This window comes from Acomys minous (assembly GCF_964271855.1).
Source record: "Acomys minous genome assembly, chromosome: 11".
NCBI classification, from domain to species: domain Eukaryota; kingdom Metazoa; phylum Chordata; class Mammalia; order Rodentia; family Muridae; genus Acomys; species Acomys minous.
The window spans coordinates 9,250,471-9,268,597 of record NC_140492.1 but is presented as its reverse complement, the minus strand read 5'-3'; the positions used below and the strand labels follow the sequence as shown (position 1 = coordinate 9,268,597).

Sequence of the window (18,127 nt, the reverse complement as noted above, 5' to 3'; positions counted from 1 at the left end):
AACATAAGAAATAAATAGCTCATTCTTCATCAACAATACTTCAGAAATATTCTCCTATAGGTAGTTCATTACAAAGTAACAACAACAACAACAATGGAAAAGAAAGCACAAAGACCTTTCTGTGTGGAAATGGATGACAAAAAATATAAAAAGGAGAAAACTTTATTTATTTATATCATCTGATATAAACATGTTATGTACTCACTAAGCGAGATGAAGAATGTTTTAGAGTCTTGAAAGTTGAAGAGATACCATAATTTGGTCATGGGTTCCTGAAGTAGAAGCTCGTTTATCTCAGTTATGCAGCCTTGCCTGTCCAGTAAATCATGGTAGTCATTGTTTTCTGAAGCAGAGTGGAGAGATGTGTGACACTGCAATGCCTGTGGTTTCCCCAACGGCAACTCAGATGTATAAAAGGCCCTTGACAGATGCAGACACCCAGAATCCTTCCTCTGTCTTGTCTTCCTCTGAACACTCCACTCCCGACAACATGTGTTACTATGGTGGATACTATGGAGGCCTGGGCTGTGGCTATGGTGGCCTAGGCTATGGCTATGGCTGCGGCTGTGGCTGTGGCTATGGTGGCTATGGTGGCTATGGTGGCTATGGCTATGGCTGCTGCCGCCCTCTGTGCTGTAGAAGGTACTGGTCCTATGGCTTCTACTGAGAAGTTTCTGCAGCTGTTCTACCTAGTAACTATATCATCTCTCTAAGGGAACGATCACCAGGTGTCTTAAAACCAGAATTATTGTAATGGCTTTCAAAACACTCGATTTTCAATTATTTGAAGAAAATAAATGAAATTCAACTATTTTGTTTCATCCTTATCAATGATATAGTATGAAAGTCCATAAACTATTTCTTCTAAAATGTACTTAATAATATGTATACTACATCCAACTTAGGTCTCAATGTATATGTAAAATAGATTTGTATTTTTAAATAAACTATATTTGTTACAAGCATTGCCTTATTCTAGTCTCATTAATTTTCTACAACAGTCTCGCAAATTTGTAAGTTTACAAGTATTTGTACATTTGCCTCTAAGAATGAGAAAGAACAGAGAGAAATGAAACTGTTCTTTTGTAATCATTGTGATTTGAAAAAAAATGAAACAAAAATAACAATTCTTTATAACAAACAATAAAATCTAGTACTCATATGCCTTTTAATATCTACTACTGCTCCTCTATGCTGTATTTTGTTTTATAAACAAATATTTCCCTTTATATTTGGGCAATCATATTGGTGAGACAATATGGGTGTAGCCGACTTTACTAGGATTCACAATCTTATATCAAATCTCTTGATTCTCTGGTTCATACAATCTTTCTATCTCATCTTAGCAATGATATTTGAGCCTTAAGTACAGGAGTGTTTTATAGATCTATCCATCTTAGGACTAAGCTCCAGAACTCTGCATTTTGATTGGTTGTGGTTTCTGTAGTGGTCACCATCTGTTTCAAGAAAATGATTCCTTGATGAAACTACACTTACCTTGTTTCTGTAGTTATTTTTAACTTTTTTGTTGATTCTTTGGGAATTTCAGATCATGCACCCCAGTCCCATCTATTCCCCAATTCTTCTATGTCTGCCTTCCACCATTGTAACCCACTCACAAAGCAAACTATTAAAATTAATTTTTAAAAAAATTCTGACCCTTCTGGACAACAATCTGCTCCCCTATTAATAGCAGTGTTCTCTCATAGCTGTCACAGCTATCTTGTCTCAAGTTCTGCCATGTGTGTGCCACGTTGCCCCTCCTTTTTTCCTGCCTTTCCATCATACATTTGTTAGTAATAGTAGAATTGGAAGCTATGGTGTGTTACAAAATATATTCTTTTGCTCAAACAGTTTTTCTTGCAAATGATCATTGCAGTGAGTCTGGATCAAGGTCTCTGGATTCTACTAAAATATCAATACTAAACCCTCACTGAGACTCCTCTCAGCTATCCTGATGTTGTCACGAGAAATTGAGATACTGAGGTTATGATCTGCCAGCTCTCCCGTTCCCTTGCCACCCCCACTGACAGCCCCTTATGTCAGCTGATGGGGGTGGTGGGAAGCTCTTCTGAATGTGGTAGTCAGTGAAGGATCGTCAGCTCTCTCCATATTCATGACATTTGGGCAGCTCTCCTGCACCCACACCTCTGACCAATGGATGTGACAAAGTGGACAAGAAAAAGCCCAAGAGCAACTTTACACAAACCCTATAGGCAAATGAAAAAGTGACAGGTAGTCCTCCCCAGGAAATGCCAAATGGTCAGGTCTGAAAACATACGTACAGCTAACATTATAATGACTGAGAAGTTTATAGCTAGAAAAATACACTTATATACATATATACATGCTACAATAATTAATGAAAAAGAGGCCATAAATTTTCCAGAGAGTGGGAGGGGCATGTGGAAGGACTTCCAGGGAGGAAAGGGAAGGGAGAAAACTTATAGCTGTAATATCAAAACTTTTAAAACTAAAAATGAGTAGTTTCTACAATGGCTGTCATGCACACCAGAACACTCACATTTTTGTGTGCTTGTGTACATTGTGTCTTTCAAAGCACCTATGCCTGTACTGTATATACTAGAACCCTATATTATGAAATCTTTCTAACCTTCTAAAATATCCTAAACCAAAGAATGTGCCCTTTCTGGCTTACAAATGAGGCTGAAAGCATGGCTTCTAAATATGCCATTTTATTTAACACACTTAGAAAATCACGTGTATTGTCCAGGACAAGATAAGTTTTAAATAAAATGAGAATATTTTATTTTTACCCAGAAGCTGATTATTTTTCAAATATGCAAACTGTGTGTCCAAACTTTCTTTAAAATCTAATTATTTTCACCTTTGAAGTAGATATTTCATGTGGGAAACTCAAGAAGTCAACACAGTGCCATGTACATCAACCAGAGGACTATTGTTTGATAAGGATGACATGAGTGGACATTGGTTTCTACATTAGCGGTGTTTTCCCTACCATCTCAATTCTTTTACCTGGCTGACATGCCCCCAAGAAATGCCAATCTGAGGAAAATCATAATGATTAAAAAAATCAGTCTGAAACTTGAGCTACACCAGTTGGGTGAATCCAACTGACCCAGAGTGACATCAACTGTGACTGTTGGTGCCGAACACACACTGAAGTGTCTCAAGCCTGTATGTCAGGTCTGTTACTGACTCAACCATCTTCTCAGCCCCCTACAACTCACTCTTGAAAACCACAAGATGGTCCAGCACAGACACTTGCAGTCTGCCTGTGCTATCCCTCACTTCTCAACTGAACACAAGCTCTGCTTCTACAGCACATGTCAGGTGCTATTCCAGAAAGTACTACAGCGGTCAGGGTTACATCTATGGTGCCTGTGGCTAAGGTGTGAATGGCTCAGCTGTTGTCTCTGTCTGTTGCAGAACATTCCAGTCCTGTGGGTTCTACTGAGAAACTTCTAGAACAGTGCAGATGGTTTGACTGCCCCTCTTTTGAATTTTGATTAGTGATTATGGAAAACACCTAGCTGCCTTCCAAAGTCGCATGGTGAAAGATAGCATTTCTAAGGTAACACTGGTGTAAATGGATGCATTCAAGTACACACTCACTGATAAAAATTTTAAATTCTAAAATTCCCATATTCATATATTGATATCAAAACTATTGATTACATTAATGTCTCTGACTTAGAATACTTTCCAAAATATGAGTCTCACTTTTCCTGCTCTTATTTTGTTTTCTGTATCTTATTTTTTGTTTGTTTTTTTGTTGTTGCTTTTTTTCTATGGCTGGCTCGATTAGACAGAATTTCACAGAAGCTAGGCTGGCCTTGAACTTGACATGTAGCTTGGGATGATCTTGTACTACCACACCCAGGTGGTGTCTCTGTTCTCAGCTTCTTGAACTCTGAACATTTTAACTGAAACTGTTTTTTTTTTTTTGTTTCTGCACAGCCTATTTTATTTTTTGTCATTTTAAATCTATTTCTATTGAGACTACATTTGCAATCATGCAGAACTGTTCAATTTGATGATATTACAGAGAATTCATACTATTTTATTAAAAAGTATTAATTCATTTCATTTCTATTTTACTTTTAATATATTTCACATAAAATAAGAATATAAATAGTGTCATGTGGAGTTTTTTATTATAAGTAACATATTTTTCCAAATAATATTTTAGCTATAATTAAATTTATATTCATTAAAAAATAACTTCAGTCAGAATAAATATCCCATTTTACTTAACAGTATGAAAATTCATGATATAACCTCATTAACACAATAAAATAATTTTATTTCATTTTTCTGAAATCCAAGGTATTTTTCTAATATGGATTAGTAAAACAATTAATTAACAATCAGTGAAACAGAAACAGAAACAAAAAAATAAAATAGAAATAAGTTAACAAACTGACTTATTGAAGTTCTCAGATATCAAAATTACTTAAGATATAAGTACTCTAAAATCACTAGTAAGGGAGAGCAAATATCAGACTGGAAAATATATCATTCACCTATATGCAATTTGTATATAGCTCAATAAAGAAAAATGACTTCTTAGGTTTAATTTAAGTAACACAAATACTATGGCATGCTGACATTAATAAAAATTACATCAAAAAGCCACTTCAGTGAAAGAGTCTATTGAGGACCATGGAGTTTACTATTCTCCCATGTGAATTTTCCACAAGGCATTTATCTCATATCCAGATATTTGTGACTGCTGAATTCCAGCTGTCATGACCAGTGCTGTTATAAATATTTCTGTCCATATTTTAGTAACTATATTTGTTTATTTTTCCTCCTTCAGTGCTTGGGAGCACAGTATCAGGGTCATAGAATTAAGATTGGAGAATGATTTTCCTCCCTTTGAGAACATTTCAGTTGTTCTACACAGTAGCTAACGTTTAAAAATGGCCAAATTTCTTTCATGTGATGGTTAGTCACCTTCATGGGTATTGTCTTAATATTTCTCTTATAAGGAACCAGGATAAAAGCATTTCTTATATTTATTGTCCATTAAGAGTTAAAATTTAGAAAATGTGTGTTTATGTCTTTGGATGACTTTTAACTGCTTGTTTCTCGTTTACTATATACATTTCTTTAGATACTCTTTTTAAATTTTATTTTTTCTTTTCTTACATCTCAACCACCATTTCCCCTCCCTTCACTTCTCCCAGACTTCTCAGTCCCTTCCCACTACCACCTATTTCAATCAGATCCACTTCTCCACACAGCTGAGCACAACTTAACAAATTACACTAATATTAGGTACATTCCCTCATTAAAATCTATACAAGGCAGCCCAGTAGAAGGAAAAGGGTCCCAAGTGCAGGCCAAGGAGTCCAACACACACCCACTCTCAATGGTAGGAGTCTCGCAAGAACACTAAGCTACGCAACCACCACCCATATAGAGGACCCAGCTCAGACCTATACAAGGCTCCCTGACTGTCGCTTCAGACTTTGTGAGTCCCTGTGAGCACTGCTTAGTTGATTCTCTGAGCCATGTTTTTGTGGCAACTTCAACCCTCTTGAATTAGAATATATATAGATTGCATTCACCTCACATTAGTTATATACTCACTTCTTAAAATGCTATCAATTTGTTATTCATACATTGTGTTGAAGTTAAATGATGTGATTTAACATTAGAGGGACATTTGTAAATTATTGATCTAGCTAGTGCTATTTAGTCACAAGATAATCCTATTCCTACAACAACACATATCACTTATTTTATCTGATATACACAATTAAGATGTCTATATGTCATTATAAGCACTGCTTTTGGGCGACTAGAGAGATGCTAATAAGAGTAAATGCTGCACTAACATAGGAACCTGAGTTTAGATGTCACCATCCACATGCAAAGCAGCGTGTGGTCTCTCACTCCAGGAGGATGGGTTAGAAACCAGAAATTCACCAGCATTTGCTATCCTAATTCCTGGTTCAGTGACATATCCTGTGTCAAAGAAAGAAGATGGAGGGTCACAGAACTAGGCACTCAACATTGTCCTCTGGTGTCCATAAGCACATAACACACACACACACACACACACACACACACACACACACACACACGCACGCATGCACGCACGCATGCACGCACACATGCACACACGCATGCATGCACACATGAGCAATTTCTTTTTACCCGACAAATGTTAGCATACAATATCAACATCAGCATTATTTTTTAAGTATTGGTAACTTGCATTGAGATTTTGTATTTGATCTGTTCTGAAGGCAACTCTTTCAGTTTCGAAGTGTTTATTTTCTTGTTTTTAGTCATTTTATCGCTTTCTAAAATTAAATATATGTAACTAAGATTGTGTTTGGAAGCTTGCTTATTTCATCTTTTCTTTAGCTTTGAACCCGCTGGTTCACTTGAAAACTATGCCTGCTGTCTTTGGATTCACTATTTTAAACTTTCTGTCTACAGATTGATGTAATCAGGTTATAATTGGCACGTACTTTAATCTTCAGTATCTTTTGACGTGTCAGGAAAGTGTCACTTTTAGCAACTGGTACTTAACACTATGTTTATCCAGACATTGATTTTCTGAATTTTTATTGATGTATTTATTTTATTTACACTATTTATAATACTGAAATACGATTATGAAATATATATTTATGGGATTACCATATTATTCCTGTTTTATCTTTTCTCATTATTTTCATGTTTAATTTTCTGTTTAAATAGGTATTTTTATATCTTATTTTTCTTTCCTTTTAAACAAATTTTATTAAATTTATTTATTTGATAAAGGCATTTTTTACATTTGCTTATTTAGTAAAATAATTTTATTACATATATTTATTCAGTATATATGTAGTGTGTGTGTGTGTGTGTGTGTGTGTGTGTGTGTGTGTGTGTGTGTGTGTGTGTGCATGAATGCCAGTATCTGCTTATGAGTGAGTATAGACCATGCATGTCTTTCTGGGTCTGGGCTAATATTTCACAATTTCTTTGTTTTTAATAGCCAAGTAGTATTCCATTGTGTAAATGCACCACAGTTTCTTTTTCCATTCTTCAGTTGAGGGACATCTGGTTTGTTTCCAGATTCTGGCTAATACAAATAAAGCTACTCTGAACATAGTTCAGCAAATGTCCTTGTTGTATGGGGGAGCATCTTTCGGGTATATGCCTAGGAGTGGTATAGTGGGGTCCTGAGATAGAACTATTTTTAATTTTCTGAGAAAGTGCCAGATCAATTTCTAAAGTAGTTTTACAAGTTTTCACTCCCACCAGCAACAGAGGAGTGTTCTCCTTTCTTCACACCCTCCTGTGGAGGAAAAAAAAAAAAAAGAACCTAGGCGGGGTCATCTCTGCAACAAGCTAGAGACCTAAGTTAGGGCAGGCTCCTGGGAGGACATGAGGGGGACTCTAGCAGAGACTGCTTGTAGCAGGGGCCATAGAGAATGAAGATGGCACCTTCTAACTAGTTAAGTCTCCTAGTACAGGGAGGGAAACACCAACCCATTCACAAAGCTTCAACTTAAAATTCATTCTGACTACAAGATGTGCTGGGATAAAGATAAGGCAGATAGAGCAGAAATTGAGGGAACATCCAATAATGCCTAGCTCAACCAGAGACCTACCCCATGGGAGAGAACCAACCCCTGACACTCTCAAGGATAATCTGTTATGCTTGCAGAGAGGAGTCAAACAGAGATATCCTCTGAGAGGCTTGAACAAGCAGTGCCTCAAAACAGATGCTGAGACTAACAGGCAAACATTAGGTGCTACATAGGAGGCCTTGCAGAAAAGTGAAGGGAAGGAGAAAATGACCTGGAGGTGACAGAAGCTTCAGAAGATCAACAGAGCCAACTAACCAGGGCCCAGAAGGTTCTGACAAGACTGGAGCACCAACCAAGGACTTGTCATGGACTTTAACTAGACCCCTTACAAAGATGTACCTGATGGGTAGCTCAGTAAGGGTAACATGGCCTCTTTCTGACATGGAGTCTCTTGCCAGCTTTTTAATTACCTCCCCCTGGTTGGGACTGCCTTGCCAGGCTATAGGGGGAGAGGGGACACATTCAGTCCAGATATGACACGATGAGCTGGGATGAATGGGACGAGAGACTTCCCGCTTCTGAGGACTAGGGGAGTGGGATGTGGGGGAGGGACGGAGGGAGGGACTGGTAGACGAAAAGGAATGGAGTATGACAAATACATACATACATACATACATACATTCATACATACATACATACATACATACATACATACATACATTTATAAGAGTTAAAAAAGAAAATTGTCTTATTGCTGTACAAAAGAAACATGATAAAAAATTTCAAAGTAAAAATAATAAATTTTACAAAAAAGAATAAAATGTTGTTCTTTTTATATTATAACGTATAAATTAGCATTTTATCATTCATGTAATCCTACAGCCTTAAAGTACTCAACTGCCTCTAGAAAACTTTATCTTTTATTGTACTACACCATGCCCTTGGTTGTACATATAGTCTGGTACTCCACAGAGATGAAGGGGAGGAGGATGCTTTTCATGGACAGTATTGATCAGTATTTGCTGTGATGGTCACCACTTCCTTATTCCTCAATCTTAATTGTGTTTTCAAATGAAATGCTTTTCTTTCCATGTAATGAATTCCTTTCAGCATACATTTTAATATGTTTGATGCCAACACATTCCTTGCATTTGCATGCCTGGAATGGTTGTTATTTCCTTCTACCACATAAATATTTTCATCGACAACTATTTAATTAAGCACTTTAAAATGCAATCTCTAAGGAAATCAAAAAATTTAGCTTTGCAACATAATTAAAATTCTGGCATTAGTTTGCAGATTCATATAGTGTATAGCATCAATACTAGTATGTGCATGTCAACATGATGCTAATTGAACTTAGAAGAAAATAGGAAAACATTAGCAGTGATTTAGAAAAGGAATGCTTTATTACAAGAAATTCTGGAGGGAAAGAACACAGTAAAATATGTCTCCTTCACTGGACAGAAGTCCTCTGCTTCAGTGAGTTAGAGGCTAAAAAAGGTGCAGGGATACTAGGGACTGACCAGTGATTTAGGTAAAAGCTAACATATTCCAAAGTGCCATGTGGCCCCTCTACTTTTCTTAGATAATACAGCTTTCTCCTCCTTTAGCCAATCTTGTTCAATTTTGGCCAAGAGCCTTTTATTGGAATATTTATCATGAAGTGCTTCTAAGAAAAGATCCTAGGAGAGGAAGTTCCTAGTTCTAGTGGCAAATAAAAGAAAGTGGAAAGGGAGGAAATAATGTGGGGTTGTTTTCAGAAAACGCTGTGGAGTATGTTTCACTTGGGAACAGAGTAATGTAACCCTTTCAGAGACATAGTTAGAGGCTGTTATGCAGCTCCTATTTAGAGCGCTAGATTTAGATCAGTTTTTGTCTTATTATAACACAAGTTTTTAAAGATTTTCATATTTGTATAATAAGAAACTTAAAAATGTCTATTGTACCTGTGGATGAACAAGAACATGTGATAAAGGACATTGTTACTTAAAATGTTATTTTCAGTAATATTTAGCAAAGCAGTGAATAAGAAATTATGAGATATCAATAAAGAAAATTAAAGACATACAATGTGGTTTTCATTTCCACTACTCTGTAGTACAGCTTGAAGTCAGAGATGGTGGCACCTCCAGTTCTTTTATTGTACAGGATTGTTTTAGCTATCTTGGAATTTTTTGTTTTTCCATATGAAGTTGAGAATTGCTCTTTAACATTCTGTAAAGAATTGCATTGGAATTTTGATAGGAATTGCATTGACACTGCAAGTTGCTTGTGGGAAGATGGCCATTTTTAATGTGTTAATCTTACTAATCCATGGACATGGGAAATCATCCCACCTTCTGATATCTTCTTCAGTATCTTTCTTTCAGAGTCTTAAAGTTCCTGTCATACAGGTTTTCACTCGCTTGGTTAAAGTTCAGCAAGGTATTTTAAATTATTGGTGGCTATTGTGAAGGGTGTTGTTTTCTTAATTTCTTTATCAGCCAGTTTGTCATTTGTATGCAGGAGGGCTACTAATTTTTTTAATTATTTTATTTTTGTACACATACTTTAATATTATTAAATGTGTGTGTGCGTGTGTGTGTGTGTGTGTGTGTGTGTGTGTGTGTGTGTGTATTATCTATGGCAAGAAGAACCATGACACAATCAGTATTTATATAAATGTCACATTCTTAGTGTTTTGGCTATTTGTATTTCACAGCCTTGAAGACGTCTTTCCTATCTTGGTGCATCTAAATTTCTGAATGTAAATCAACCTCCATCACATATTGTCATTATCAACTTAGAACACCTATCTAGACCTAAAAACATCTTAACTCCTAAACAATTGAGCTGTTATTGCAGCTAAGAACCTGTGGCTAGATAGGTCATAGCCCCTAAGGAAGAGTCTAGTACTATTACTCTACTAAACGATCATGATATTAAATTGACTCTCAATGTCATCATTATTCATATAATTTAGTACATCTCTAAATTCTTTTCAGAGAAACTTCTTTTGTTGGTATCTAACAACACAGAGACCCATGCCAAGGTGCAACAGATAACACACAGCAGAATGTGCCAGTGTAAGTGAGATATCTATATTAATATTCTCTCCCCAAGGTTCAAAGATTACTATGGCAGGAACAAAAAAGTTCTAGGAGCCAAAATCTGTAGATGGATAAAAAGGAAACTTCTCTGGACACGGCAGAGCAACTTCACATATCAGTCAACAGCAGGTGAAGCTGCACATGCAAGACACATGCCTGACAGAACGCCATCACAAAAAGTTGAGGCAAGTGTAAAGTCTACCTACACATAAAGAGCTACTGGCAATTTGAAGGCTGATGGCATTGGAAGAGTTGGTTTCTTAAAGGATTCAGCCCCTTCACCCTCCAGTGAAGGACACATAACCATGACTATATGGGCAGTACACATGACACTTATTGAATTAAAAAAAAACACACACAAAGCTGGGTTGCGAGGGAAGGGAAAAGTAGATATGGGAGCAGTTGGGGTGAATGTGATCGAAATATACTGTATGAAATTCACAAGGAAATAATTCAAAAGGTGGAAAAGAGCCTGTGTGTGACAACATCAGCTGACTCCCCCTAGTGAAATGGCTATAGGGCGAAAATGGGTGTTAGAGAACACATGAAGGAAAAAAATCCTCTGGAGATCGCTGAGGATGTACATGATGACAGCCACTGCAGAAGCCACTGGTGTAGACTACTGCCCAAATAGTCATAGAACTTACTTACGGTAGTTCTGAAAATTTAACTAGCAGACAAAAGAATTTAGTCTCAAAGTTACAACTGCAACTACCAAATTCATCAAGATGTTTCCCATGATAGAAACAATGTGAGTGTAATGACTATTGATGGCTTATCACTATATCCATAAGTTAGTGCACTCTCAACTCTAATCATGGAAACATTCTTTTCTGATTAACACAGACGGACTCACAAATTATCATAGTACAGAAAACAAGAGACTAGGATGCCTATCGCAAACACGACATGTTTACCACAGCCTATCTTCCCAACTATCAAAGACAGTTGAAGAAGAAGGGCAATAGAAAGATTGTAGTTCATAAAGTGGTGTGTGAGTGTCAGGAAATTACATATTCTGGACAAGGCAGGAAAGGTGTACATATGAATTTACAGCAGCTGAGACAGCATTCACAAGACTTCCTTAGACTGATGCTTAACAAAATCCCAGCATGGAGATAGAAGTGGTCATGAATTCTCACCCTCAGATAAGTATCTATTGATAGTTGATGGTTTCTGAAGAAGAGGAGTCAGTGTCCTTTAAGGATGCAGTCCTTGGTGGGTAGACTCAGCTGCAGTGGATGGCCATATAACTAAATTTACATGGGCAGAACAAACTCTATTTGATCTTAAGGGTGTTTTGTTTTGTTTTGTTTTGTTTTGTTTTGTTTTGTTTTGTTTTGTTTTAAAAGAGTGTACAAAGTTGGATGGGTAGAGAAGGGTTCAAAGTGAATGTGATTAAATTATACTGTATAGAATTCTCAAAAAAAAAAACCTAATGAAAACAAAAACAAAAATAAATCTTAAAAAGTGGAGGAAATAACACTTCATCAACCTCAATTCTATTTAATAGTAAAATGAAGCATAATTAATTATAAATAAAAGTCAATTTTGTATTGCTTAATAATAAAGAAAAAATAAGCGAACATCCCAAATGTCTCTTGATAGATGTGTGTTGAAAAGAAATATCTCCTTCTCCTCCTACTTTTGTTATCTCCTCCCTCTCCCTCTGCTATTCCTCTGCCATTTATCCAAAAACAACTTCATGTACGTGACAAACTAGACACAAATTCATAGACATACATCTCAGAAAGATGGAGGCATTTAAATGCAAGTATAAGAAATATATTCTCAATGAAATATTTTATTGAACAGCACTTTTTTACACTAAAGTTGACAGTCCAATTGGCTCACATTTTACAAGAGATTATGTAGACAATAAATAACTTCTCTGCAAGCTCTCATCCAGTCCAACTGAAGGTGAGAAGTAAGATGGGACTGTTGCACTCACGCTGTTTAGAATAATTGGAAATTTGAAATTAGGAATTTCTGATGTGAGGAAACTTGTAGGCACTTCCAGTAAGACAGCAGGTTATAGCCAACAGGCTGGGAAGCTGCAAAAATTCCTCAGTAGAAGCCATAGGACCAGTACCTTCTACAGCACAGAGGGCGGCAGCAGCCATAACCATAGCCACCATAGCCACCATAGCCACCATAGCCACCATAGCCACCATAGCCACCATAGCCACAGCCACAGCCACAGCCATAGCCACAGCCTAGACCACCATAGCCATAGCCCAGGCCTCCACAGTAGCTGCCATAGTAACACATGGTGTCAGTAAGTAGCAATGAATTACTACTGGTGATCAGTTGAAGGCAGAAGTAAGTTCCTTGAGTCTGGAGGCCACCACTCATCAACAGCCTTTTATACACCTGAGCAGTTGTTAGCAAAATGCCACAGGCAAATATCTCCAGTGTGCTTCAGAAGGCAGCACGAGTGCCATGATTTATTAGTACACAAAGCAGCATAACTGACATAATTGTGCTCCATCAGGATCCCGTGGTCAAATTGCGCATCCTGATTCAGTTGTTAAAACTTTGAGCCTAAATCATTCTGCCATATCTTGTAGTTATTGACTTTAAAAAATCCAGTTTTCTAGACCTTAAAACAGTTTCTTAAATCATAAACGACTTAGGCCTAACTGAAACTATAACCTCATAAGAGAAATGAAAAGGCATAAAAATACTTCTTATACTTTAGTAAGAAGTATAGGCAAGCAGTATTTTAATGTCTAGAATGTTGGGTTTTTTAAAGTTGATATACACAAGATACAACAGAGAATGATTTAGTTCTAAACTTTAGACTCATCTACACAGGATAGAAAGTATTTTCTTCAATTTTCCCAAATGCAAATGAGTTAAACATTTTTAATATAATCTTCACATGTCTTTCCTGATTGTTTCTTTACTGTTTTTATGGTATGTAGTTTATTATAAATAAATAAAGTCCATATGCAGGAAAAATCTTTGAGCGAGTTTTTATTTAGTCAAAAGAATGCATGATATAATTATGTCAGATTATATTTCATTAAATAGTTTTCTGCTTTCTCATTTTTACATGTGTTCACTTTTCATTACCCGATGAAATGTCTTTGTGTTTTCTTTCCTGTTATTTTGTTCTGTTATTTGGAGTCAATCTTTCCTAGAGGAGTACATTTCTTCCACATGTCCCATGAACAGTAAGTTAATTGTTGGTTATGGTATTTGCAATTTGATGGCATTCCTGAGCACACTGTTCTCCTGAATGTTATTTAAAATCATCAGAAAATAAAATACCACTTTATGTGCAGAAACTGCATATGCTCCATGTTTCTCTTTGTGATCCCATGCAGTGGTATTATTGATGTCACTGTGAGATGCACTGCAATTGTGTGGGTAACCCAAAGTCAACTTTGGTTAGTCTTTTATTGTTTTATAACCAGAGCACACATGGTTTGCAGGAGAGCAGTGTCATCACCTTATCAGTTTAACAGACAGCTGGAGAGATAGATCAGCAAGTTAGAGCAGCTGCTGTGAACACATAAGCACCTAGTTCAGATCCTTTGCACCTATGTAAAAAATCCCCATATCTTCACATCAGTGCTGTAGGGATAAGAAATGGGAGAACTCCTAATGCTCACTGGCTGCTGGGTAGTGAAGAAAGTCCATCTCATGGGAATTAAGTTTGCAGAGCAAGAACAGGACAAATTCCTCCCTGGCTCTACACACACTCACCCATCCACTACTTATGTAGTTGTGCCTAATGCTGCTGCTGCTGCTGCTACTACTACTACACCAACACACACACACACACACACACACACACACACACACACACACACACACACACCTGAAAATCCATTTCCATGAATAGCTTCAGTGAAGGGAACTTTGTCTTGTATGCATAAAATGTTAGATGCAATGCTGTGTACTGTCCCCTCTAAAGAACAATTGTACAGACAATTTAAGAATGATCAACCCTATGAGCATATACAGGGGGAGGAGGTCCCCCTCAGTCATAGTCATAGGGGAGGGGAGTAGGGGGAAAACGGGAGGCAGAGAGGAATGGGAGGATACAAGGGATGGGATAACAATTGAGATGTAATATGAATAAATTAATAAAATATATTTTAAAAAATAAAAAAATAAAAATGATCAAATAAGACACATGCACTTTCTTTGTCTCACTTTCTAGGTGAAGGGTGGAATATTTATATTAATGGTTCAAGCCTTCATTGGAAGGCTTAGTTCTGTTTGGTTTGAACTTTTCAAAATAAACATATCTAATAAACACATTTATTTCAGGGAGTTATACAAAAATATATATGTAAATGAGATCACATCACAGTAAATATATCTATTGTATGTTCTGTGAGTAAACTATTTCCCTCTGATTTTACAGCTGTTAACCTGAAATCGTTTTGACCCACAACTATTGCCAATGATATAATTATGATTGTCATTCAACAAAAGCATTCTTGCATATATAGATATGAAGAAAGATCCTATATCTGAAACCAAGTACTGTATAAAAAATAAAAATTTAAATGAAAGAAATAAACTTCAACCCACAAAACTTGTATGAAATTGCCTGGGATATTCCCAATAAACTCACATATATGAAAATTCAAAGCTAACAGTCACAAATGAAAGAAAACACTTGACATTCAACTTTCTGGGTCTAGGTTACCTCACTCAAAATGAATACTTTCAGCTCTATCCATTCAATTTTTCTATTCAATATATTCAATCTGAAAATTGAATAACTTGATTTTTCTTTAACAGCTAAGTAATAACACACTGAGTAAATACAACACATTTCACTCTCCATTCATCTGTCGGTGTTCAACTAGGCTGCTCATACTTCCTGGATCCTGTGCACAGGGCAACAATAAATACGAATAAGCACACATTTCTGTAGTTAGATGTAGAGTCCTTTGTATGTGTAGCCAAGCCTAGTATAGCTCAATCATATAGCAGATCTCTTTCTAGATGTTGGAGAAACTTCCATGCTGATTTCTATAATGGCTGAGCCAGTTTGAACTCTCACCAGTCTCAAATAAGTGTTTCCTTTCTCCAAATTCACACCAGCATTTGTAGTCAGTTGTGTTTTTTTATCTAACCATTCTAACTGAAGTAAGAAGGAATCTCAACGTAGTTTTCACTTGCATTTCCCTGATTGCTAACAATGCTAAACATTTAAAAAATATTTCTCATGCATTTATAGTTCAGCATTTGAGATACGTTTAGTTCCATGTCCTATTTTGTAACTAAGTAGTTTGATTCTTGATGTTTGGGTTTCTGAGTTCTTTGTGTACATCAGACACTAAGCTTCCATTGGAAGTAGAGCCATTAAAGATTTTTCCATTATATGGGATACCTCTTCTCTCAAATAATGGTATTCTTTGCTGTACAGAAGCTACAGGTTTATGAGTTATCATGTCAGTAGTTGTCCTTGCCAACTGTACTTCTGGTTTTCTAGTCTGAAAGCCTCTCCTGTACCAATGAGTTGTAGTGTTTTGCCTACTCTTTTTGTCTATCAGATTCCATAGTCAATGTGTCTGTTGTTTTGCCAGCACCGTGACATTTTTATTTCTATAGCTCTATAGAGACTATGAAATTACTGAGTGGCCATACAGTGTCAGGGGAGTGATGTAGAGCTTTGAAGAAAGTAGGCTAGAATAAAATAGTTAAAATGCGTAAAGCAGAAAAATAGAACAGGAATGGTGAAAAGGGTGGCAAGAAAGGAAGTAACTAAGGATAAGATTTTTTTAAAGTTAAGAAATAAAAGGCCCACTGAAGAATGAGTTACTCTTCTCAAAACTGTTGGCTATAGAGATCTGTAGACTTCCCAAATTGCAGACTTTTGTCAATCCTCTTCTTTAACTTCTAAGACTTGATAGGACTTTATTGCTGAAGACATAAACTTCGTGAATCATAGAACTTAGAAAATTCAATCAGGCAACTGTGTGCAAACTTTACCTCTACTGCTTAGCTTCCTTAGTTCTGGAACTTTCTGTGTAGTCTACATTAGGGAAAAGATGGGTCCTATGCAGCTGTAAATCTGCACAATAGCTACCCTGCACACCAACTGGTGCAACAGTTGTAGGAACAGCATGGGAGTAAACTGCCAGTTTCAGAATTTGGAATAGATATTTATCAAAAAAATTGTAAGGATGATTAAACAGTGAAATAAAGTTTAATTTCACTAATATCTCAAAATTACAAATCAATGACATAATGACACTGTAGTGAATCTCTGTTAATAAAATGGCTGTTAGAAAGAAAATGGTTGTTAGGGAACATCTGAAAGAAAGTGAATGCTCTCCTCTGAAAATATGTACAATGACAGCCATCACAGCAAACAGTGTGGAAACGCTTCCTCCAATAATCATAGAACTAATATGTGACACTTCTTAAATTTATCTAGAAAACAAAAAGGATTTGTCTTCATGAAAATATCTCTACTACCAATGTCATTGTGACATTACTCATTATAAGAAAGATGTAAAGACAACCCAAATATCTATCCATAGATGAATGTTCAAAGGCAATGCTTCCCTCTCTCCTTCTTTTCTTACTCCTCCCTCACTTCCTACTCATCACACACACATACACACACACACACACACACACACACAGAGAGAGAGAGAGAGAGAGAGAGAGAGAGAGAGAGAGAGAGAGAGAGAGTCTATACTGATGGAAATTATTAAATAAAACCAAAGTAACCAATAAGTTTAATTAAATAGTTTATTTAAAAGTAAGTTACTTTAATACAATAGGTAATCCAGTGGGGTCTCATTTTTCAAAGTCATTATGAAGATACTGAAATTCTTCTTTGCATTCTGGGCATGTTGTATTTGGATTATTTTTTCCTCAGAGAGTTTAGTATAAGGTTTTAATTTAAGATTATTTTAAGAACTTGTGATGTCAAGAAAATTGAGTTGTACAGTTACAGAACTTCCTCAGTAGAAGCCACAGGACCAGTACCTTCTACAGCAGAGTGGGCGGCAGCAGCCATAACCATAGCCACCATAGCCACAGCCATAGCCATAGCCTAGGCCACCATAGCCACAGCCCAGGCCTCCATAGTATCCACTATAGTAACACATGTTGTCGGGAGTGGAGTGTTCAGAGGAAGACAAGAAGTAGGTTCCTTGAGTCTGGATGTCACCATCTGCCAAGGGCCTTTTATACACCTGGGTTGTTGTTGGGGAAACCACAGGCATTGCAGCATCACACATCTCTGCAGTATACTTCCGAAAACACCCTGAGAATGTTGTGGTTTTCTGGACACACAAGGCCGCATAGCTGAGATAATTGTGTTCCTATATCAGAATCCCATAGTCAAATCATAAGACTTTAAAAAGGGGTTGGGCATGGGAGGAATCAGAGAGGACAGAAAACAGGTCACAACGATATAAACTCAGTACACACTTCTGAAATTCTCAAAAGACAAATGATTTAGAATTATTTTGAATAAACAAAGTACTTTTTCCATTTTTAACACTCTAGTTTTCTCTAAATTTACTTTCA

The 18,127-nt window shown here is 36.6% G+C and overlaps 2 protein-coding genes and 1 long non-coding RNA gene across 3 annotated transcripts in view; 1 reads left to right on the top strand and 2 right to left on the bottom strand.

The window, feature by feature from the left end:
- The window catches only part of LOC311608235, a 379,567-nt gene that overhangs the window by 107,459 nt on the left and 253,981 nt on the right, over window positions 1-18,127 (bottom strand). The gene's annotated exons all lie outside the window — the stretch shown is intronic.
- On the top strand, window positions 454-965 carry LOC311608224 (keratin-associated protein 20-2-like). The gene has a single exon (XM_084800582.1). It carries the CDS (start codon window positions 491-493, stop codon window positions 665-667), a length of 177 nt encoding a protein of 58 aa, XP_084656708.1. The 5' UTR covers window positions 454-490; the 3' UTR covers window positions 668-965.
- On the bottom strand, window positions 12,382-17,750 carry LOC311608806 (uncharacterized protein). The gene is made up of 2 exons (XM_084801442.1): window positions 17,582-17,750; window positions 12,382-13,031 (listed from the first exon to the last, which is right to left on the bottom strand). The coding sequence occupies exons 1-2, from the start codon at window positions 17,701-17,703 to the stop codon at window positions 12,680-12,682; spliced, it is 474 nt and encodes a 157-aa protein (XP_084657568.1). The 5' UTR covers window positions 17,704-17,750; the 3' UTR covers window positions 12,382-12,679.

Excerpts from the sequence above, each read along its gene's own strand:
- LOC311608224 (XM_084800582.1), top strand. The coding sequence starts at position 491 with ATGTGTTACTATGGTGGATACTATGGAGGCCTGGGCTGTGGCTATGGT.
- LOC311608806 (XM_084801442.1), bottom strand. The coding sequence starts at position 17,703 with ATGTGTTACTATAGTGGATACTATGGAGGCCTGGGCTGTGGCTATGGT. Across the intron at positions 13,032-17,581 it reads CGCCCACTCTGCTGTAGAAG|CACACTGGAGATATTTGCCT; the intron begins GTACTGGTCCTG and ends TGCCTTCTGAAG.